The 24,135-nt window shown below is 36.1% G+C and overlaps 1 protein-coding gene across 1 annotated transcript in view; it reads left to right on the plus strand.

The window, feature by feature from the left end:
* The first annotated feature begins 234 nt into the window (after positions 1–234).
* Positions 235–24,135, plus strand: part of Ccdc50 (coiled-coil domain containing 50) — a 36,623-nt gene continuing 12,722 nt past the window's right edge. Inside the window, exons 1-6 of the mRNA XM_013019302.1 lie at positions 235–362; positions 623–735; positions 1,568–1,694; positions 10,386–10,476; positions 17,031–17,148; positions 21,255–21,779. Of these exons, the coding sequence (XP_012874756.1) occupies positions 235–362; positions 623–735; positions 1,568–1,694; positions 10,386–10,476; positions 17,031–17,148; positions 21,255–21,779 (1,102 nt within the window). The remainder of the gene's footprint in view (positions 363–622; positions 736–1,567; positions 1,695–10,385; positions 10,477–17,030; positions 17,149–21,254; positions 21,780–24,135) is intronic.

Raw genomic sequence — 24,135 nt, forward strand, 5'->3', positions numbered from 1 at the left:
CCAAACCACTAATCATCCCTAAACAGTTGTAGTATTGGTTAATATTTCTTGATCCTGCAATTCTTTTACTTGTGTAGAATGTAGCAGGTCTTTTGTTTTGTCTTTCACAAAGGAATCACGGAAATCTGTGTACTTTGTGGGTAGTAGTTGTACTAAGAAATAACTACAGGCAGGTGCATCTAACTGCATCTCCGTTCAGAAAAATCATCTCTCTCCTCGACAGATGGGGTAACCATGGCGGATTGGAACCAACAAGGGATTTGGAGACTTAGAAAAGTAGCCCTCCTGTTGACCGCTAGGAATGGAGTAAATGAGGACAGGACCCCTGTGCCACCCATCTGCTCAGCCTCTGTCAAAATTAGGTGTCAATCCCTCTTTGTGTCATATTTTTTAAAAAATTATTTCAGTGAGATGGAAATTCTAGGGCACTGAGGGAGAAGGAGCAAAGGTTTCAATTACCCTTTGTTTTATAGCTGATAAATTGCTTAAACATTGCTTAGATACCCTCTTGATTTTCAGCCTTCTTCCTGATAGTGACTAGCAGCTCTGAGGCTCATAATTGGGACAGTTAGGAGGTTGTCCTATAGCTTAGCATCTCTAAGAACTTTGTGACTGCCCCTAGCTGGATTGGCAGTGATGGTGTTTTGATTGGTTTTGGTGGTGCTGTTAGTGAAGACATTGATGTCATCTTTGTCCCCAAATATACAAACTTGGTTGGAACAGCAAGCATAGACAGTTTGTCATGTGTACAGTTTTCTGACATCCAAATTTCTTTCCACCTGGTAATTTTAAGAAAAAAATTAAGAAAAACGTCTAAGAATGGACTTTGATAGACTGAGACATTTCTGTTTTAGTTGAACAAAAGTGTAGGAGTGTATATATGTTGGCTATTAGTTTAAATTGTACATTAGTACATTAGTTCAGAATTTAGTAATTCCCTGCCTTCTCAAAGAGAAGGAAAGTCTTGATGCCATATGAAGAACCAGAGAGAGGGTTGGTAGATTGGTGTATCTCAAAGGGAGAATTTTCTTAAATTTTCCACTGTAGACACTAGAAGATTTTCTTAGGTCACTTATGAAACACTATGCAAATTAAAGGAAGCTTTTATTGTTCTTGTTTTTTGGACTAAATATTGGCTAACTCATTGCTAAAAGGTCTATGCATAGGAAATAATGGGTCAAAATGTTTCATCTTTTCTGTTTTAGGACTTAGAACTTGCTTTTTGACTACTTGTATCACTTTTACTCATTTTTATTTTATTATATATATATGTATACATAGGTCCATTTCTCTCTCTCTCTCTCTCTCTCCCTCTCCCCTCCTTCTCCTCTTCCCCCTCTCCCTCTCCCTCTCCCCCTATCCCCTCTCTGTTTTTTGAGCAGAAATATTTGAGCCGAGAGGTGGAGTGTTTACAATTTTGTTTGTGTTCTTGCCAACCTCTGTTAATAGGTAAAGTGAAGATGTTGATAGAACTTATTTTAAATGATTAGGAGTAAAAGTGAAAGTGCAATGTAATCTACAAATTTCCATGTAAATGTTAACTATAGCTGCTTCTTGTACTTTAAAGATATAGAGTGTGTTTCTGGAATATTTTCCTTGTTCATCGAGGGTATTTCTATGTTTACAGATGAGCGTATAGTCTATTTGTTACAAAAAAGCAAGACAATTCATAAAATTCCATCATTCCATAAGAAGTAAAACAGAACTGGTTGAAAGAAATCATGAATGAATGTACTACCAATCTATTCAAAATTATGTGGCTAGAAATTTGTAGTGGTTGAGTTATAGGAATTACACTTTCATTTTTTTTAATTTAATTTAATTTTATTTGTGAAGATACTGTACAGAGGGGTTACAATTACATGGGCAGGATAATGCGTACATTTCTAACCAAGCATTGCAGCCTCCTCCTTTGTTTACCCTTCACATCCCTTCCCAGCCTCCCCCCTCCCAGGAATTACACTTTCAGAGTTGAGGTGTAGATAAAGAATGACAAAAGTAAAATGATTTTCACTTGTGTAGAGTTAAATGCAAAAGAGTTGGAAATGTGTACTTATAAAATATAATAAGAGAATGTCCTAAGCCATGATGTGTGCTCATACTGCATATGTGATTGTAGTGAAAGAAAGAGTTCTGGCTAACAGGAGTACAATTTAGTTTGGAACTTAAGCTTTTATGCAAAATAGTTTAGACAAATGATCCCAAGGTTTTTTTTTTTTTTTTCTCCAAATGTGTTACCAGTATAAATAAAGTCCTTGATTCTTGGCTAAAATTCATGAATATGTTCATGAAGATTAAGCAAGGTATCTGTTTTATCATGTGTGTGAACACATGCATGTATGCATATGCATACTTGTGATAGCAACTGGAAAAGAAACTTCTGTTTATCCACGAAAAATGATAAGGGGATTCAGTGACTTTCATTTTAACTTCTAAACCTAAATCACGTCTCTGAAACAGGTTTTAAAGAGAATATTATTTCTGAGTGGGAAGAGAGAAACTTGTTTAAAATGAACTTTTAAAAAATATCAATCTTGTATATTGTATGTAAAATGGAGGTTTTCTTTATTGGTAGAAGGCTCAGAGGGAATCACCACGTGCAGTTGTTAATGACCAAGAAACCCCAGGTTGAAATACTAATGTAGGACTTTAAACTTGTTTTCATTGAACCAGAATTTCAGGGGACATTTAAGTTATTGATGCTTCTTTTTCTTTATTTACTTACCTTATTAGTTAGTAGAGTATAGAAATGTAGTTTCTTCTTTCTGGCAATTTCCAAGGAGTGAACTGATGAGGGTGCTCTGCTTTGTGAAAGGAGAAGCAGTTCTTTCACTGTATATATGAAAGCTTCCTAGTTACTGGTAGGAGAATGGGGAGCAGGCTCTTCCTAGAGCTGGGAGACAAAATTGTCAAACAGATCTCTGTATAGGGAAAAATAATGAGGAAGCAAACAGAAGAATGATGGTATTAGAGACTCAGGAAGAAGGAAAAAAATGGCAATAAATACCAGATTTCCTTTGGTCTATACATTGTAAATGAGGAATACTGGGTAGAATTTGTTTCTCATTGTTTCTCATTCTCACAGACTCTTTCTAGCTCATCCCCCTTGCTGTAACTGCCATTCAGATGCATTTCTGAGTCACTTAAGTACATTGCTGGTGAATTTTTTTTTGTCTTTTGCATCCTTTTTTCTGTAATTGCTCCCTCTGCCATCATGCTGAACATTTCTGCATCTGAGAGTTTTAACCTTATTTTGCAGTCCATTTCACACATTATTTAAAGGGCATCTGAGACACTATCCAAGTCCACTTCTTATTATTCCTCCTTCCAACTCCTAACAAGCTTCACTGCTCAAATATTTTTACCTTTAGTATTACTATAGGTCTTTAGTATGACATCTGTTGTTAAGTTAGCCTATTTAACTTTTCATTCATCTCCACCTCTTTGTGATTTGTAGATGACTTATACTGAAACATAGAGCTTAATAAATTTATTGAGTAAAAGAGTGCTTATTAAATGGCTTCAAGAGAGTTTGGATATTTAGGGAAAATCTTTAACTGAATGAGTCCCACTGTATATACACATTAATAGTTTAGAAGATCAAGAGATTACCTCACAAAGCCCCTGTTATACTTTATTTTTTTTTAATAATTTCATTGTAAAGGTGATGTAAAGGTGTTTAAAGTTACATAAATAAGATAATACATACATTTCTCATCAAACATTGTTACTCCCTCATTTTTCTCCCACTTTCCCTCCCTCCAACTCCCTCCAGATAGTAAAGTTCATTTTCAACACGATATCTTACGAATGTTGCTGTTGCATTGGTTCACCCTTTGTCTCACCATTTTGTTATTTCGCCTCCCTTCCCCAAATCAGATAAAAGTATATATGAGACACAGGATACCAACATCAAAAACAGTGACAACAGCACATAGACCAAAGTGGGGGTGGGGTGGGGGAGGAGGGAGAGTAACTTCACATAGTACATTAAAAACAACAAAAAACCTTCTTGCTTCCTTATCTTGGAGTTCATTTCACTTAGCATCATTTCATATGGTCATATGTACATAGCTATTGCCTGTTCTGTTTTCTTTACAGACAGTTAGGGGGACACTTGTCTGCCTTTGTAGATGACATCTATATGTTGATCTTCTAAGCTTGGAAGCAGGTAAAATAACTTGGCTAGCTATCATCGTGTAGTTTTGGAGAAATGGTTAGGGTAAAGGGAAGGGGCTAAGGGACTGTCAGTGTTGGTGGGAACAAGAATAGTTGTGAATTAAACGTGGTGTAGAATCTCCTTTTAGTAACAGACTAGGACAATAAACAAAAAAGCTGGGTTGTGCTGATAGCATTTAGTCAAGACTAAGTTGTGGTTGAGTGAAAATGAGCCTGGAGGGAAAAGGTTTGAGAAGTAGGAAGATTAAAATAGATTCCAAATGAATATCTTAAATGTGTCCTCAGGTATATTTAAGATACATTGAGCTATTCAAGTGCAGTGTGCCAGACTAAGAACAAAGTTCAGTCCATACTCTAAACTTGACCTTCTGGTGAAGTGTGTTCCACATTCCAGTCTAGTTATTGATTTACAAAGGTGATTGAATTTGTGACTCTTTTCTAGCTTATATTAGAGTAATGGTTCGGAAAATATATTTCGTGGTCTTGAAAAAAAATACATTGTGGACCAGGTGCTGGTGGATCACACCTGTAGTCCTAGCTACTCAGCTGAGATATGAGGATTGCAGTCCAGACAGTAAAGTTTATGGACCTTTTATCTTCAATAAACTCAGAAAAGCTGGAAGTGGAGCGGTGGCTGAAGTGGTAGAGTGCTAGCCTTAAGCAAAAGAAGCTGGGGAACAGTGCCCAGCCCCAGACCTTAGGCTCCACCACTGGCAAAAGCAAAACAAAATGAAAAAGCAAAAAACAACAAAAAACCCCATAAAACTATATCTGTCTGTCTGTCTGTCTGTCTGTCTATCTGTCTATCTCTTTCTACACACACACACACACACACACACACACACAAAATTTCAGAGTAAATGACTATTTGAAAGGTTTTAGTAAACTCTGAGATGCCATATCTGTCAGTGTGCTTGATAATACACCTGTGTGAAGGTAGACACTTCCTTAGTGTCATTGAATCTTCAAGGTCCTCTTCTAGCTCAGGCCCTGATCATACCTTTGGGTACCAGTTCAGCCTCTTTCAGTAGAAGATTCGGGGTCAGTTCACAGTAATTGGATATATTTTGCTTTAGCTATTTGGCTATTTAAAAATCATTTCTAAAAAGCCCGAAGGTAATCAATAATCTTTGTACATACCAAACCCTTCTCTGTGTTTGGTTTTGTAACCAGTCCTGATCCAGAGGCCCAACTCCCTGGTAGTAGCTGAGGGGAAGGGAATGGAGAGACCAGAGGGTTCTAGCCTGTTGGCCACTAGCCCTAATATGGTAGTTGAAGCGATGCAGTAGTAAAGTGCAGAGGAAGATTTATTGACATGCATAGTAGGGTGGACATGGGAAGAGGGAGACTAAGCATTTCAACCATTGTTGTGGCTTTTGATGTAAACAGAGGAAGAACTGGGGCAAGGGACAAGAGACAGCATAAACAGTCCTGGCCTGAACACGGTCTTTTATGATCTGTTGATCTTTATCTCAATTCTGGTCCAGCAAGGTGGCTGGAAGAAGTCTTTACTGGGGGGCAATCTGGTTCCCACGAGATGAATGCTACTACTTGTGTGTGTGTAGCGGGGTGGTGACTTTTGCTTCTGGATCTGGAGGTGAATGCATGTTAGGACAATGACTGGAGATTTTTAGTTCTTTGGTGGGGGTTCCGCTGGTTGTAAAACACCTTCCTTACTCTTAACTTTGAAGCCTTCAGTTTTGTTAGATACATACCTTTAAACAATTTTAAATGTTTAATATATTTTATTGTTATGTAGAGGTGATATACAGAGGGGTTACAGTTGCATGAGTCAAATGAGTACAATTCTTTTTAAACCATGTCTTCTCTTGCCTTGGGCTCTCCTATTTTTTTCCCCTCCCATCCTCACCCACAAGGTGTACAGTTCATTTTCCTTGTGTCTAATAAGTACCACTGTTGTATTTGTTCACTCTTTGCCTCCCCATTATTCTCCCAAAGATAAACCAACAAGCAAGACAAAAATAAAACAAAAGCAGCAGCAACAACAACAAAACTTCTAAATAACATGCCTACAGCAATTAGGCAGAATCTGACTCAAAGATTTAAGAGAAGACAGAGAAGACAGATGGGCTGCCATTTTATCCTGCTTTTTCTTGTGGGCCTAAGTTGCACTGCCTTTTTATCCTGCTTTTACTTAACTTGTGGTCCTAAGCTGGAGTCAGTCCTTTTTAGAAAAAGCAGTTTTTAAGCTCCTACATAGTTTAGCAATATATGCCATTAATGAAATGGAATCAATGGATTAAAAGTTAGACTTAATTATATAATTTAAAAAGAAATGGTTTATATATAGCACATTACAAAACAAAAAGCACAGAAAATACTGAAAGCCAGGAACCTAATGTGTGGGCTGAGGATATAGCTTAATATTAGGAACTTGTGCAAACTCTTCAATCGAACCCCAGAACTGAAACAGAACAAATGAAAAAACAGGAAAAGGAACCCACCATTCACATACATGTCAATATTTTGCCTATTTTTTTACCTTTGCTTAATGCTAAGACATGCCCCTTTTCATCTCTCTAGGATTACCACTACTTTCAGTTTAGTTTGTGTCAAGATATATATTTAAAAACCAAGTTTTTAATTCTGATATATCTGCCCATAAACAATGTATCTTTTGTTTTAATGTATTAAAAACAAAATATAAATATTGCAGGCATACGATACTCTACATGGAAAACTACAAATTATTTATTTATTTATTTTTATTGTGAAAATACCCTATAGAGGGGTTACAATTACATGGGCAAGGTAATGAGTACATTTCTTATCAAGCATTGTTGCCTCCTCCTTTGTTTCCCCTTCCCATCCCTTTACAAATAATTTATAATTTTAATTTTAATCAGCATGATTTGAAACACACATAAAATATGTGTTTGACATAATGTGATGGCCTAATAACATAAGTTGAAATATCTTTTGAAGTTTTTTCAGTATAATCTACAGAATAATCTGTTTTGTGAACTAGTACAAATATCACATGATTATATATGTAGGTACTATATGTATATACATACATACATGCATACATACATACATACACAAAATAGTGAAAACTGCTCTTTCTAAACCATAGTCACCTATATTACATGTTAATTTTGTTATTTTCTAGCCTATGAATATTTAAGTGTTTGTGCCAGATGTAGTAAATTGATTTTATGACCTAATGATAGGCATTCATGATTTGGAAAATATTACTTGATGAGTAATCCAAAAAAACTAATCTACTATACAAGCATTAGCTCTTTTATTATAATAAAACTACTCCAACCAGTAAGTATTGTGCTACAATAGCATTCATTTTGTTGTTTGGAGATTGGTACTTGAACTTGATACTTGATGTTTTTGATCATTTGCTAGCATCCCATCAACTGTGCCAAGCATCCAACCCTTATAATAGCATTAATATACATAAAACTTGGTTATATTGGCAAATCCATCTTCTATAAATTAAGCCCCAATTAAGGATCAATTCATTGAAGTCCTTTAGAGAGTGTATATTAATATGAAAATATCTTGAGATTTTTTGGCTGTGGTTTCTTTCTGGGGGGAGACAAGGAATGGTATAATGTTAGAGAAGAAAAGAGATTTTCCTGGTGTAGCATACTCCCAGTTCCTGTCACCAGTGCCCTATGTATAGTCTTAGTAAAACTCTCTTCTTCTTTATCCTCAAGTTTCTCACCTATCAAATGAGGAAGTTAACTAGTTTATTTTGAAAATACTTTAATTCTGTAAAATACAATGACTCAACTTAAACCTAGTGGTATTAGAATTTAAAAGAATAGAACTTTCCCATGGAAATTACTTTTTTTTCCATGCATTAAAGAGTGTGATTCTTTTTTTTTTTTTTCTTGTAAAGATGTTGTATAGAGAGGTTACAGTTATATCAGTTGAGGTAATGAGTACTTTTTTTTTTTTTTTTTGGTCTGGTTGGGGGGCCTGAACTCTGGGCCTGGGCACTGTCCCTCAGCTCTTCAGCTCAAGGCTAGTGCTCTACCACTTGAGCCACAGCGCCACTTCCGGCTTTTTTCTTTTTGCTTATGTGGTGCTGAGGAATCGAACCCAGGGCCTCAGGCATGCAAAGCAAGTGCTCTACCACTGAGCCACCTTCCCAGCCCCTCACTATCCCTTTTGCACCTCATTTTACTTCCTTGTGGTTCTTTATACTTAGCTGATGGAGCTAGAGCCAACCCTTTTTGGAGCAGTTAGAAATCATGAAGCTTAGCTGAAAATTTGTGTTCTTTCTGTACAAGGAGCTGCAGCATCCCCATCACCTGAGACCTGAACAGCTTTGTTTGAGTTTACCTGTGTGTAGTCAGTAGCGGCTGCCTCCTGTATGGACTTTACATTCATTGGGAGGTTCAGGTAGAAGTCTTTCAAACTAGTACCATGGTTCTTATTATTTTAAGGAAGTGAATGAATGTAGAGGAAACATAAATATGATATAGTTACATAAATATAAATAGATAAGAGGAAATATAAACAGATTTTTATTTTTTTGATTTGAATCTTAGATTCAAATCAAATTTGAATCCTAGATGTAAAATCATTCACTTAACAGCTGATTAACTGAAATGGAAAAGTGTTGTAGTAACAGAATAGTTGTTCAAAGCCAGTCCAGGTAGAAAAGTCCAAGAGACTCATATCTTCAATTAACCACCAAAAACTGGAAGTAGAGCTGAGGCTCAAGTGATAAAGTGTTAGCTTTAAGCACAAAGCTCAGAGACAGTAGTCAGGCCCAGAGTTCAAGCCCTAGGATGAGCATGTGTGTGCAAGGACACACACACACACATACACACACACCCTGGACACACACACCCCGGACACACACACACAGACACACACACACACCCCGACACACACACACACGGACACACACACACACACACACGCGTGCGCGCGCACACACACACGCACACACCCGGATCTATCCCCACACACACAAATCGGATCTACAGACTTCTTATTTTTTTCTTCTGGCTCTAAATACGTGTTTTCCTCTTTCTGGCTTATGTTCTCTTGCTTGTAATCTCTTGCTTTCTTTCTGCTTTTTTGTGTATACACATCTAGTGTGTGTGCATACTTATATAAATTCACCTGTTTATTTCCATTTCCTGCATGGAGGTGTAGCTCAAGGTGGGTAGAGCTCCTGCTCAGCAAGCTTATTCCTTGAGTTCAAACCCCAGTACTACAAAAATGACCATTGTCTTATACACATGAGAATTAGTTTTGTATTTTCAGTGTTGTTAGAATATTTGGGTTTATTCTCCAAAGAATAAGTTACAAAATAGTTCATGTGATCCTTGTTTTTAATTACAAAAGACTGACATTAAACATAAAACATATGAACAAATTTGAGTCTTGTTGAATATTTCAAGTTCAGTTGACAAGGGGAGAATGATATATATATATACTTAGCAAACTAACTGCATATATAAATTACAGATAGACTTTTATTCTGGCAAATTTTTAGGCTTCCTAACTAGTTTCTTAGCTAGTGACTTTGTATGAAAGGTAACATTCCAGAGATAATCACATTTTGGAATTTTAAGTTTCTAAATTTTTTTAAAAGCAAAAATCAGAAGACTTCTGTAGGTAGGGGCACCCTGGGTGATGTTTCTGAGAAAAATCAGCGTTCATTTTCTGTGAAATAGCTTTTCTGACATTACTGTATTAAAGGATCTTTGTTCTGCTAAGATGTATGAGGGGTTTCAAAAAGCTAAAGGAGCATTTTCTCCTATCTCTATTCTCAGTGTTGAACATTGCTTGCAGACTTTTTCTGTGTATATATTTGGATGTTAGGGGGGCATTAATCTGTGTGTGTGTATTCATTTACATATAAAACCTTTGCAGAATTCCTGGAAACAATGCTTGTTTACCATCAAAAGGCCCCTTAGTGTGATATGATATGGTGAAGAAGCTAGATCATTCCATTGTAGTCTGTAGGATTAAACACTGTTTCTGCCATATATCTTCTTTGTGATCTTGAGGGAAATGACTTAATGTTTCTGAGCCCAGTTTTCTCTCTGTACAGTTTGACAATTATCAGCCTGTATATGTCATTATCATGAGGGTAAAGTGAGGTAAAACTATCTGAGGGTTCCCAATATACAGTAAACAATGTTAATTATGTTTTACTAACACTATTCCTTATTTTTATTATTAATTTTACCTTTGTTTTGTAGTGAACAACAAGACTGTGAAATTGCTCAGGAAATTCAAGAGAAGCTGACTATCGAGGCAGAGAGACGCCGCATTCAGGAGAAGAAGGATGAGGTATAACTTAGTTAGAACCCCTCACCCATGGAGGAAGGGGTACCCAGCTCTTCAGCAAAAGCCTTTTGTGTGTAACTGATTCATTGGAGGCTGGGTGGCCAGCAGATTCTTTTTACTTGGAATGTGATAGTGCAAGCATTGCTCTCCATGGATCATTTGTTTCTTGAACAGGTGTACCTCTGGTAAAAGTTTGAGAAATAATAATGGATAATTTGATATAATTTGATAATTTGTTTAGTAGGAATGCTGAAACATATTACCACAGGTTGGTATGTTAATATAACAGAAGTTTATTCTTTCACAATTTTAGAGGTTAGAAGTCTAAAATCAGGGTGTTGGTAGGGGTGTGTTTCCTCTTAAGAGGACTTACTCTTTATCTTTCCCCAGCAGTCTTGAGTTTGTAGCTGTACCACTTCAGTCTCTGCCTCTTTTGTGATAGGGTCTTCTTCCATGTGTATATCTTCTCATATGGACATTAGTAATTGGTTTAAGGACCTCATCCAAATGATCAGCTTAACTTCTTTCATCCACAAAGTCTCCATTTTCAAATAAGGCTACTGTTGATCTCACTAACATTTTCTGTTCTGTTTTTTTTTTTGTTGTTGTTGTAGTTTTGTTTTTTTCCACCTTCAGACCTTAATAAAATTCAAACTAGAATCAGGAATTAGTTCTTGTTAAAGGTTAGGAAGCTGGCATTAATCTTACTCTGTTTATTGCTGGTTTTACTTTTCTATAAGCAGTTGATATATGTAATTTAATTCTGTGTATATATTTAAAACAATTTTTTTTTTGGTCGGTTGTGGGCCTGAACTCTGGGCCTGGGTGCTGTCCCTCAGCTCTTCAGCTCAAGGCTAGCACTCTACCACTTGAGCAGCTTTTTCTGCTTATGTGGTGCTGTGGGATCAAACCCAGGGCCTCATGCATGCAAGGTAAGCACTCTATCACTGAGCCACATTCCCAGCCCTTAAGTTTTATTTTTAAAACTGAGAATGATTGAAATTAGCAATAATACTTTGAAAGGACTTGAATTTACAGTTAACTATTTGCTTTTGTGGAATGTATTTGTACTACTACATATAAAAAGGTTAGTTTGCATTGTCTGCGCTACCTTCTTTCACACCTAATATGAGACTTCAAAATAACCAAAATAATCACGTTTCCACAGCTGGAAATGTGATTCATGTGGTAAAGTGACAGCAGAGCAAGGAAGGTAAGCATGTATAGGGCCCCCGAGTTCAAATATTAATACAGGCCAAAACAACAACAACAAAGTCTTGTTCATTTTTCACCTCTTCTTATCTATAGTGCCAGGATGTTCCTTTCTAATAGAAAAATGTGAGTCTTACTTAACTAGCATGTTACCAATATTAAACGAATAGAATTTTCATTAATAAAATTTGTTCTTAAAGAATGAAACAAGCAACCTTTGAGGCAGAGGAGACCGACAGTCAGTAGTGCTAATTCTTGTCAGCATTACCTTTTCCACATAACCTGCCCTAGTTCTTTTTTTTCCCCTCTTTACTCTTCTTCCGTGTAGACTAATTAGTTATTTAATAATACAGTTGTGGAAAATTCCTCTCTGGATTATTACCTAATTATTTCAGAGTTATTTGGGGTAAACTCTCTTGAGCAGCTTATAACTTCCCAAAATAACCAGATATAAAGACTAAGGCCCATTTCTTCTTTGGGTCAGAGATTTTTTTTTGAATGTATTGTACTGTAGTTGTAATGGTGTTACACAACTTTGTGTGTGTGACTGAACATTTCCAACATCATCTGTGTTTGTTAGCAGAGAGCGGAAGTAAGAAGTAATAAGTACCATCAACATGCCAGGGACCAAATGAGTTAGAATGGCTATAATCAAGAACTCTAATAAACAACAGATGCTGGAGGGGATGTGGACAGAAGGGAACCTTACTGCATTGTTGTTGGGAGTGTGAACTTGTTCAACCACTTTGGAAAGCAGTATGGAGGTTCCTCAAAAGACTCCACATAGAGCTCCCCTATGACCCAGCAATATCATTTTTAGGCATTTACCCAAATGATCACAAACAAGACCACACTAAAGCTACCAGCACAACTATGTTTATTGCAGCATTATTTACCATAGCTAAGATATGGAATCAACCCAGATGCCCCTCAGAAAAGTGGTTTAATAGTATTTGGGACATCTTTCTCCTTTTTTCCTCTCCTCTTCCTCTCTTTTCCTCTCCTCTCTTTTCCATTCTTTGCTTCACTCTGCATGTTCTTGTCCCTATCTTTTATTGGTTAATTTTCCTTTTAAACCTCCTTGGTGTATTGTCTTAAATATAGAGATTGAATTTCTCTGTAGGTGTTCTGTTGAAGTGGCTTGTAGCCTTTCAGTGTACTCTGAGGTTGTGATTATATGGGTAGATTAATTGTACTGTAGTCTTTCTCTTCAGTCATGGCATAAGCATTTGCCAGTTGATTCTTTATTTTTTTTTAAATAAAGTGAAGTATCCTGAGTTCAGTTAGACTTAGTTATTCTTAAATAAAATGTTCTGTATAAAACTGTGTAGAGTTTTTTTTGTGTGTGTATTATGTTTAAACCTTGGTCAAATATATGTGGATTTGGAATTATTTTTAGGAAAATGATTTTTTTTTATTGTGAACATACTGTACAGAGGGGTTACAATTACATGGGCAAGATAATGAGTACATTTCTTATCAAGCATTATTGCCTCCTCCTTTGTTTCCCCTTCCCATCCCTTCCCATCCTCCCCCCCCACCCCCAATCCTCCAGCTCCCCCCCTCCCCTGCCTCCTCCCCCTCGCACGAAAGTTGTAAAGTTCGTTTTTGACATAACAACTTGTACATCTCCTTGTTGCAATGGGTCCACCTGTATCCTTATTTAAACAATTTGTTTTTCCCCTTCCCCTCCACAAATTATACTGACATCAAATACAGTGAAAGCAGGGGTTATACTGTGGGGGAGGGACATACAAAGCAACAAAGAAATAATCTTATAAATGTATTAGAAACAATCACATGAAAGAAAAAAAAACATTTGAATACATATCTTAGGGTTCATTTCCCTAGCATCACCTTATCTGACCTTTTCTGCTTGACTCAGACATATACTACATATTGCAAATAAGGGAAACCATGGGACCTATGTTTCTTTGGGCCTGGCTTACTTCACTTAATATAAGGCAAACCATTTTTTTATCTTTTTTTTTTCATTAAGTAAACATTAGCATGGTCAAACATCATGGGAGGTTGTGGCATTGGTCTGACAACTTAAAGACATCTATATATTTGAACTATTTAATGATAAAAGTTCCCAGCTTACATTAAAAAAATGAATCTCTGATTACCTATAGTACTTATTCATAGAACTTTAGGTAATTGGAATATTATGACATTTGTTTTTGTTTTGTTTTTGTTTATTTGTCGGTGGTGGGGCTTGAACTCAGAGCCTGGGTGTTCTCCCTGATCCTCTCTTGCTCAGTGCTAGCACTCTACCACTTTGAGCCACAGCACCACTTCCTGGAATTTTCTGATCTAAAGTAATATTTATGCAAGCTGGTGATATTTATTCACTGGCTTATATAGTAGTACCTATAAGTTATTAAACTTATGTTTTGGCACTTTAAAAATAAATCTGTACTCATGAGCAGAAAGGCAGCTGGGTGGGAGGCTGCAAGTTGGGACTCCTTCCTCTTCTAGTCTTACACTGATGGTTTTACTATACACATTGGATGTCACTATTCTGTTTTATTTAGCATAATCCTTTTATTTTTAAATTTAATTTTGTATTGCAGTTATGAGGTGATGTACACAGGGGTTACAGTTACATAAGTCAGGTAAAGAGTATATTTCTTTTTGGACAGTGTCATCCCTTCCCTCTCTGTATCTTTTGTTTTTATACCTTCTATGAGATCTCTACTGAATGAGATGCTACTATGTTAATTGTTAATAAAGTAGCTTAGCAATCTAATGGTGGGATAGTGTTCTTAATCACATTTTTGAATCTTTTGTTCTTAAACTTAGGATTTCCTCTGTCTGAAACCCATTATTATTGTAAAACAGCTGAACTTAAAGGTGAAATGATGATGTAAATCATATACATCCTAGAAATACCCTAAGAAGCTCAATACCATGATTCCTTTGGGCTCCTGTGTACCTTTTTATGTTGAAGCTTGTCTTAGATCCCTCAGCCTTGCATGTATTCCTTATCCTGATATGGACATGGAGCACACGATTTGATATCCTACTGACTCATTGCATGATGTTTGCATGAAAATAGCTTTTTTTCTAACATTCTTGAGATCATTAACTACCCTTTCTTGCATTTAGAGTTTCAAATTTTCCATAGTTGAGTGAGCTTGCATAATAGATGAGGGAGAGGTGAGATACAATGGTAAATTCCCATTCCAATTCTTAATAGGAGTTAGGAGTTCTTCAGTACATGTTTTCCTTTTATATAGAATACTAATTCCACAAACTATATTTTTTATATGAGTGATCATAAATTTGGAAAATTCTAGGTTATATAAAAATTTGAGGTTTCCTTTATGCAAGAATTAAAATATGATAATGTACATTTTCAAGAATTAAGTATATTTTTTAATTTAAGTATACCTTTTAATTTAAGTATATTAAGTGTATTTTTTTCTATTGAATACTTTTTTCTTGAGAAGCTGTTGAGATCAGTGTTCTCCAGAACAGAACTTGTAAAGTGTTGTCTAGACTACCCTTTCACAGGGTGGAAGCTGAGGATCCAAGAGTTCTTTACATCAAGGGTGACTGAGCTGCTTAGCTTCATCCAAGTATGCTGTCAAATAATGGCCAGGTTAGCTTGTTTAAGAGAAAGTCACTCTAAATACCTAGCTAAACTCATCATTGTACTCGTAAGTTTGAAAAGCAGGAAGGAGAACTGGCTTGTCCTAATAAGCCTTATGTATAGTATAGGGGCAATTTTCCATCAAATCTCTACCTTTTTCTTCCTCAACCTACTGGACTATTCTTGCCCAGATAGAAGCTTAAGAGCTGATAGGTTAGAAAAGCAAAAAGATTTGGGTGCCAATGCATTTGGCAAGTTATTATTTTTCTACTTCATTAAAAGTACTTTCTTGACTAGCTTATTAATACATTTATAAAGAAGAGACATAATTTTTGGTTCTCTTCTGGTTTTCACACTGGGAGAGCCGCTTATTACTGTGGTTTCATTAGGACTGAATTCAATAGCAGGAAAGCAATTGTAAGGTCCCAGACATGTAGTTGAATCACTTTTTCTGGAAGTTGGGTCTGATACTGTTCATTGATATTTTTTCACATAATTTTTAGAGGGGAAACACACTACTTAGGAAAATAGCGTTAGGTGCTTAGTAAACATGACAACTCTGGTGTCAAATGTTTTCTTTCTACTTCTCTGGTCAAGAGTATCAACATGTGGAAATTTAACCAGAATGTGGAGAGTCAACAGTATAGGAAAGTGGTCAGGAGGGAAGAGCATACTATTCTTCCCCATCTCAACTCCCACTGACTTGAAAAGAACTTAAGAAAGCTGGGTATCCGTGGCTCACGCCTGTAATCCTAGCTACTCAGGAGGCTGAGATCTGAGGATCACTGTTCAATGCAGCCCACGCAGGAAAGTTGGTGAAACTCCAATAAACCACCAGAAAACTGGAAGTGGCGCTATAGCTCAAATGGTAGAGCGCTAGCTTTGAGCTGAAGAGCTGAGGGACAGCGCTCAGGCCCAGCATTCAAGCCCCATGACCGACAAAAACAAAAAACAACAACAAAAAACTTAAGAGATCAGAAATGAAGAATCTGGTATAGGTATTGGCACCTGATAAAATTTACACAGATTTATTAAGATGAACGAATGAAGGTGTTAAAACCATTTTACTTTAATATTGAATAGTTCAAATGTTTCATTGTACATTAAAAATTGAAACCCAAAGAAATCACTTTCATAGGTACTATTCCTTTATGAGTATCTTCTGTCAAATGAGAAGGAGTTAGGTATAATTTTTCAAAAGTACTAGAAATTTCATAGGGTAGCTTGTGTTGGATGGCATTATATCCTTTTGCTCTCATTTTGAATTGTAACAGTGGCTCACTCACTCTGGGGTCTGACATTTTTGTATAGCTAAAGGCTTTAAAGTAGATTATCAAAAATATAATTATATGTACATACAATGTACATAAGTAAATATAGTTTCTAAAGTTCCAAAGGAATAAGTTACTGAGACTTCGTAACCAGACTTACTTGATTTTCAGCTTAGAAGGAAGGACCACAAATAAGTATCTTAAAAAATTCTGCTGTAAACCTGCTGTGGCCTGGGCTAGGTTTGAAAATCTTTAGATTGAGTTAGATTTAAATTTCATTTGGAAAAGAAAAGTTAACTAGATTATGTATCCAAACTATTGAGTAGTCTATGATGTTTGAATAACAGCGATTAGTGGCCAGAAGTCTGAAAACCTATGAATAGAGCATGCAATAATTTTCCAGTAGAATGTCAGATTCTGTTTTATCAAGCCTACTCCTGCTAAACATTTATTTCCATTCCCTTTTGTCTTTGTAGGATATAGCTCGCCTTTTGCAAGAAAAGGAGTTACAGGAAGAAAAAAAGAGAAAGAAACACATTCCAGAGTTCTCTGGAGCCAAAGTTTATGGAGATAATTACTACTATGAAGATGGAGGTAACAATACCCACATCATGATCTATTCTGTTCTTAGACCCATCCACAAGATAAGGTACCCCTTTAATTTTGTCAGTAAAATGACCATAGGGACCTGGGGAGAGTTCTCTTATACTCAGGCATTGGGTACATTTAAATTTGTGAGAGTATTCTATTTAATGTTGGTGAGTTCATCTATTCCTTACTTGTACAATTACAGCCATTTTTATAACACTAAAATCTTGGGAATGGCTTTGTATGTACCATTTGGAATGAAATCTGTGCTGCAGCCACTACTGTCACTGTGCAGTGGCAGGTGAGTCTTTAGACGTAGCCTTTCTCAAGGAAGTTTGGACAGTGCTGTTTGAGTTTGAATTAGCAGTGTTCTAAATAAAGAAAGTACCTTATGCATCAGTTAATGGGTAACATAGCTTTTTCTCGTGTTATTGACTTTCAAACTTAGGCCAGTGATTTAACCTTCTGATGACAAACCATATTAAGCTTCGAGATTTACTGTTCTTGTTTATTTTTTGGATTTGATGCTATCATGTTTGACGATCATGATTAATTTCTGAAGGAAAGACATTCCTCTAGGGTTTTACTTCTTATACCAAGTTTTGCAGTGTGGTGATGGTGCTGTGATGCTAGTGGTTGTGGTGATGGTGATTCTTTAGCTTCAAAATGTGTTGGGAAATGAATACTTAACAAGCATAGTTGAGATCTTTTCAAATATTTATCAGACATTTCCTGAATTTCATTTTCTGTTTAATGAAGTTCAGCTTCACATACTTGCAGAGTTACCAAGGAACAAAACCTAAAGATAACTTGTAGAGAACAAAAGATTTTGAGATGATCTGTTCTGTCATTTCACTTCAAAAAATAAAAAAGTATTCGTCCTTTGTGAGCAGAGTGAAAATCATGCATATGTACATGGTAGCATTACCAAGTATAATCTTTCAAGTCTTGCCTAGTCTTGCCTATCAGAGCTAAGCTGTATGGTCTGTTCAGTAAGTAGATTCATTATTTAATGCTTGATGGTCTCTTCTCTCATATATAAAAACTTGCTAGTGTTTCTGATCAAATTACATATTCATTTGTTTAAAAAGAAAGAATATTATCATATTTTGCGATATTAGAAACCAGAAAGTAAGGGGTTAACTACTCTTTGGTTTCAAAATATGGTTATTTTTTAAAGGCATGTTTACTATAAGTAAAAGTAACTATTTTAAGCTTGTAAGTCTATAAAAACAGCAAGGCGATGAGAAGTGGTAAAATATGTGAAGAGACTAATGTTAACCTGCCTGTGTTAAAGCCTGTGATATCTTGAAATGAGACTTAAGCCTGTTTGCTTTGACTTGAGTACTGTGATCCTGATTCATAGCTCTAGAGCTGGAGCTATGCAAACATAGCTCCAGCTATGTTTCTATATGTATTTTAGTGAACCTGTAGCGAGTGGCTTCTATGCCTGTGGGAGACTGAGAGAGTATTGAGGACAGGAAGTAGGGACCTTGTGAGCTTATGTGTGTGTATAGATTGTGGGATTCCTTTTGCCTCAGCTGTGGTTATTGAGAGACTATATATTGCTGACCATGTTCTCATTTATATCCCATGGAGTTAGAACAGGTTGAATGCCTCAAAGACAATACCGTAATGAATTCTCCATATTTACAAAGCAGTCCTTATGTTTTTGCAGTGGTTCTTTCCCAACACATCTGCATATTCTGTAATTGTATTTTTCTATCTTTTTAAGTAGTTTGATTTTGCCTTACTTACATAATAATCACACCTTGTAGATTGGTTGTCCTTTCAGCTGTTATGTGTGCCTGAATAAATCCTAAAAATGATCTATAAATTTGTAAATTACATTTACAAAATGCATATAAATTGTGAAACGGTATATATTATTTTTGTGTATCCATGTTTTTCTTTCAAATCCAGTTACCCTGTGTTACCATATTGATGATTTTCTTTTGAAAGTCTTGGTCTTTAAAGTCATACAAGGTTGTGATTCAAGTTCTTTCTTTGTCTTACAACTAAAATTTTAACAAAGTTACTTACTATAATTTTTAAGCCTTTTAATCTCATCTAGAAAATGGAATTCTAAAATTAGAGCCTTCACATAGATGTTGAAAAAAATCGATTGTAATTTTGGTGAAGGATGTGTAAACTCAGGTCCTATCTATTTATCAATGTTAAATGTGAATGTTTTGTTTTTATAAACAAGCCATCTTGAATGACAAACATGGAACCAATTTTAAAATATAGATCTGTATGTATATATGTGTTTATATATATATATATGTATTGGCAAAAAAGGAGTTATTTATATTTGCCAAATAACTTTGTCACAAGAAACATTCTCAACAGTGCCAAAGGATTCAAGTTAATGCTCTACATCTGTTTCTCACCTCTTTGATATTAAGATATCACAATAACTGATCTATTAAAATATATATAATTACACTTTAAAAAATCTAAGATAGTTCTAATAATCTGTGCAACATATTTCTCCAAAGTAAAACTATTATGGATTAGTTAATTGTGTAAGAAGAAAAACAGAAACAGAAACAGCTTCACAAATTCATGTTGAAACAAAACCCTGTCTGTTTCTTTTAGGCTTAAAGGTATATTGCATTCATACAACTTTGAACAGGCACTGTAAAGCCTTATTCTCAGAATGTGCACAGAGTAACAATAATTCACTGTAGTGGCCAGTTCTTTCAGTTGTGAAGACATACTTACAAGTTAGCTTAATACAGAAGATAACTTTTTTTCTCAGTCACAGAATTTGTTGTTTTACTTGTGATTTTATGCATAATACACATTTAACCATAAGTAATAGAGGTAACTGTATAACTTGCAGATTGTATAGAAGACAGATTTTAATCTGGACTTATCTGTGAAACAAATTTCCTTCTGGAAAATGTAAGAGGAAACTGAGGTTTTTGAGTGGGAGCTAGAAGGTCAATGTTGGGCTAAGCACATCCTTCCCTATCTGTTGTTTTATCAGATTTCCATGATCAAAAGCAATAAGCCAAAACAATTCAGAGCTCTAAAAACTAAGAAAATACAGCCCTCTTACCCAGTTACCAAATTCTAGTTTCTCTTTCACTTGTGAGTCAGCAAATGGTTAATTCCTGCAGAGTACATATATTAGTACTCTTCCGTGGATTAGCATTTCTTTTTATTATTGGCAAAATGTAGTAAAGAGTGTAGAAAAATATTAATATTAGCATGTTCTTGCAAAGTGCATGTTAATTTACTTCCTTGATTTTTATAATACGCTGTGTGTAAATGAGACCTGACAAAGCTGCCATAGATGTATGTGCAAATTTGAAGTTTTCACTAAGCTTGAGGACATGTATTTAGCAATGCTTCTGTTTTTATACAAAGAAGACAGTGTCATGAGTTTTGAAATATATTTTGGAAATGACCCTTTTTATGTATGTTACTTTGGCATTTCTCTTTCTCTGCCAAGGTTCAGCTGAAATCAAGAAGAAAATTAGATAACAGGGTCATTTACTCACTTAAAGTTACCTTCCATCCTCTTCCACACTGAATTACAATATAAGACAGTTCTCTGAAATAGCTGGTTTATTTTGGCCTCACGAAAGGGGAAGGCATAGGGACCATTTCTCTAACTTAGGTAGAAACTAATAATATTGTGATGTACATTTTATTTCCAATAAGGATATTTGAAAGGCTATCAAGGAAATAGAGTGTTTTTTAAAATAAAACTCTTGAGTGTCTATACACATTGGCTCCAGATTGGTTTATAAAGTAGAATTCAGTGTTTAGTGACTGTAATTTTTTTGTTATTGGCAAATATAAATACACTCTGTTGATTCTCCCTAATCTTGATCAAGTTTTTCTTTCCAATTTAATTTACTTAATTTTAGTTTTTATTTTTTTAATCATTTTGGCTATGTATCTAGAAACTTTCATGTGTGCAGAGACCATTCCAGTGAATGCTCATCCCCTCTTCTCCGTTTTGAGGTGGATAAAGCAGTTTTCCCCATTTTTTAAATCATGTTAAACATGGGCCCCAACTTCCCCTGTGTAATGAGTTCATTCCCTCATTAAGTTAATCTGCATTTTTATTTTTCACATCACCTACCTCCTCTCAGACCTACCAAAGTCAAGGAGGGCCAGGGAATTGGGTTCTGGATGCTCAAGATCTCATAGACCACAAAATGATGCACAAACTGTGAAGCAGATGAAGGAGAAAGCAAGACATCCACTAGAGGGCTTGGAAGAGCTGGAAGAACGTGGTTCATCAGAGACATCCCTGACATCTGCTAATTGGAGAAAAGTAAGGGATGATCCCCAAATTACCAGGGAGCAGCACGAAAGGAAACGGTCTGGTCAAGAGAGGTTGCGGAGACCTCCTCTTCCCAGGATTAGTGGTGAGGTGTTTCTGAGCTCTGGGTGTGATGACTGCAATGCTAACACTGGCCATCAAACTCGGAATCGAGAAAAGCAGTCCCGACACCAAGACCCACTTTCACCCAAGTCCTCACAGAAATCGGGGCTTCACTACAAGGAAGCTGTATATGGGAGGGACCATGGGCAAAGTGAGCACAGAGAAAGAAAACACAGGCCCAGGACTCCTCCCTTCTCAGAGAGAGAACTATACCACCTCCATGATCCAGGTAATAAAGGGTGGCCCCATTGGAAGTCCTGGTTTTACATGTATACATTATACAATGCATTTTATTAGCATCTTAAGCAACCTTTCTTCCTCTGTGGTTTGAACGCATTTCGTTGAAACAAATCCTGAAGCCAAACACTATGCAGGTCTGGAGCAGCAAGGAAAACATTTGTGCTTTTCTCCTTCTGTGATGAGGATATACAGATTCCTCAGAGGTTCTTCCAGTGAAGATATATTGAATCCTAGGAGGGTTCTACCAGGCCCAGGCATCAGGTGAACATGCTCAAACCTCTGCATTTCTTCATTTGAGGGGACTGTATGTCAGGGCTTCTCATACCTAATCAAATGTTCTGAATTTCTGGTTTTATTTCAGTGAACCCAAAAGATCTAGTGATAATGACTTAATGGTGTTTGTATGCTGATATGTTGGAAGTGCTCCATTTTCTTGACCTCATCTTTCTCATTTGTAAAATGAGGGGTTGGGTAGTCAAATATTTTAAGGCAGTATTTCCAAATTCTGGGCCTCAGATTATTTTCAACATAGGAAGAAAATAGGCTGCTCCCTGACAAGGTATATTTTCTGGGTCAGTTTGGGCATGTTTTAGACATACATTCTTATAAAATTAAAGTTTAAAAGACATTGCTTTTAAGTTACATTTTATGCTCTTTCTCAAATTGTAACTGGAGATGTTGTTTGTAAAGTATCAGTAGATGTAAGTTCTTGGAACCTGTAAATGAAGTGATTAGATTTGAGTCTTAAGTTTTTGGTACCTCTAAGACTTAACTCTGAAGTCTGTCATCAACATAGGAATTAATTGCTTTTTGTGCTGTGGGAACAAATCTGAGGTGAGACTTTCCCTCTGACTAAGATGATGTCATAACATCACACTGTCTGATGTTTTAATAGACCCTACTCACCATCCTGGTTTTATTGAACTCTCAAGGAAGTTTTACAGAGATGGAAAGGTTATGGGAAAAGGAATATAAAGGTGGCACCTGCTATAGCCTAGTTATGCTTTACTTGTGGCTGGGAAGCTGGTTTCCAGGTTTCAGATTCAGGTTGATTCAGTTGGTTTTCCTATCATATTATCTCTGATTGAAGGACCTCATTACAAGGAAAAATTAAGGTTAGCAAGCCAAACTGAGTGTCTACCACAAATACATTTGTTTTGGGATTTATGCTTGAATCTGAACCTCAGAAGGTTAAGCCAAGAAGATGGATATGTAAACAAATACTTGCCAAATCAGAGATGTGTTAGGGAGATATAAAGAAAGAACAGTGGAGAATAGAAAAGAAAGTAGTATCTATCTGGAGTAGGTATATGTGTTAATGTTAAGAAAGACATGTTTTGGAAGTGGCGCTGTAGCTCAAGTGGTTGTATACTCACCTTGATCTGAAGAGCTGAGGGACAGCGCCCAGGCCCAGAGTTCAAGCCCCACAACCAACAACAACAACAAAAGCCATGTTTTGGGAAGGCAAGAAATGGTGATTACATTGAGCTCTATTCTGGTTGTATGAATTTGACTCTGGAAATGTGCTCTAAAGGACTGTTCACCTGCAGGGCTTTTAGTTATACTGAAGGGTTTAGGAAGCATGACAGTAAACTGATCCATAGGCCCCAGTACTGGAACTATAGGCAAATACTCTTTTATTTTGCTACTGCAAGAGTTTTTAAAACGGTGTAGCTAGTCAGTATTAAAATGACTAAAACGTGAATTGTGAAGTATTCGCCATTTTACATTCAACTCACCTTACAAATTTTACCCTTCCAGGCCACTGAATTTGCAACCTTTCTGGAATAATAGTTCAAAAGAGTCATACTGTGTACTTGTTGTTGGGGGCAAAAAACAAACAAAAAACAGAAAAAAAGAGACCCCATCAAACCAAAGTTCTTAAGGCCATTAGCACAACCCAAAGTTTTATTTTACTCAATATGAAGAAACTAGGAGGAGAAAGCTTGTTCCAAGAGCATTTACACAACAACATCCATACTCATTTGAAAAAGTAACATAAAACTAAATCGCTAAACTAAATAGATGATTGGTTAACTTCTTACTGGGCAATTAAATCATACCTAACTTTGGAAACACATTTCTTTGTTGAACTACACTTTTAAATAAGCTTATCACTTTTGCAGGTTATCTTCTTATTCTCTCAAGGCCAGAAAATATCTGCACTTTGGTGCTATCAATTGTTTCTCAAATGTCCTGTGACATTCCCTACATGTGAGATGACTTAAAAATATTCCTACATGATAGCAAATCTGTTAGTCACCGTATAATTTTGTTTCAACCTTGGAATAAATTTATCATGCAGCACACACACACACACACACACACATAAATTTATCATGCAG

The sequence above is a fragment of the Dipodomys ordii genome, unplaced genomic scaffold (assembly GCF_000151885.1).
Source record: "Dipodomys ordii isolate 6190 unplaced genomic scaffold, Dord_2.0 Scaffold45, whole genome shotgun sequence".
In the NCBI taxonomy this organism is placed as follows: domain Eukaryota; kingdom Metazoa; phylum Chordata; class Mammalia; order Rodentia; family Heteromyidae; genus Dipodomys; species Dipodomys ordii.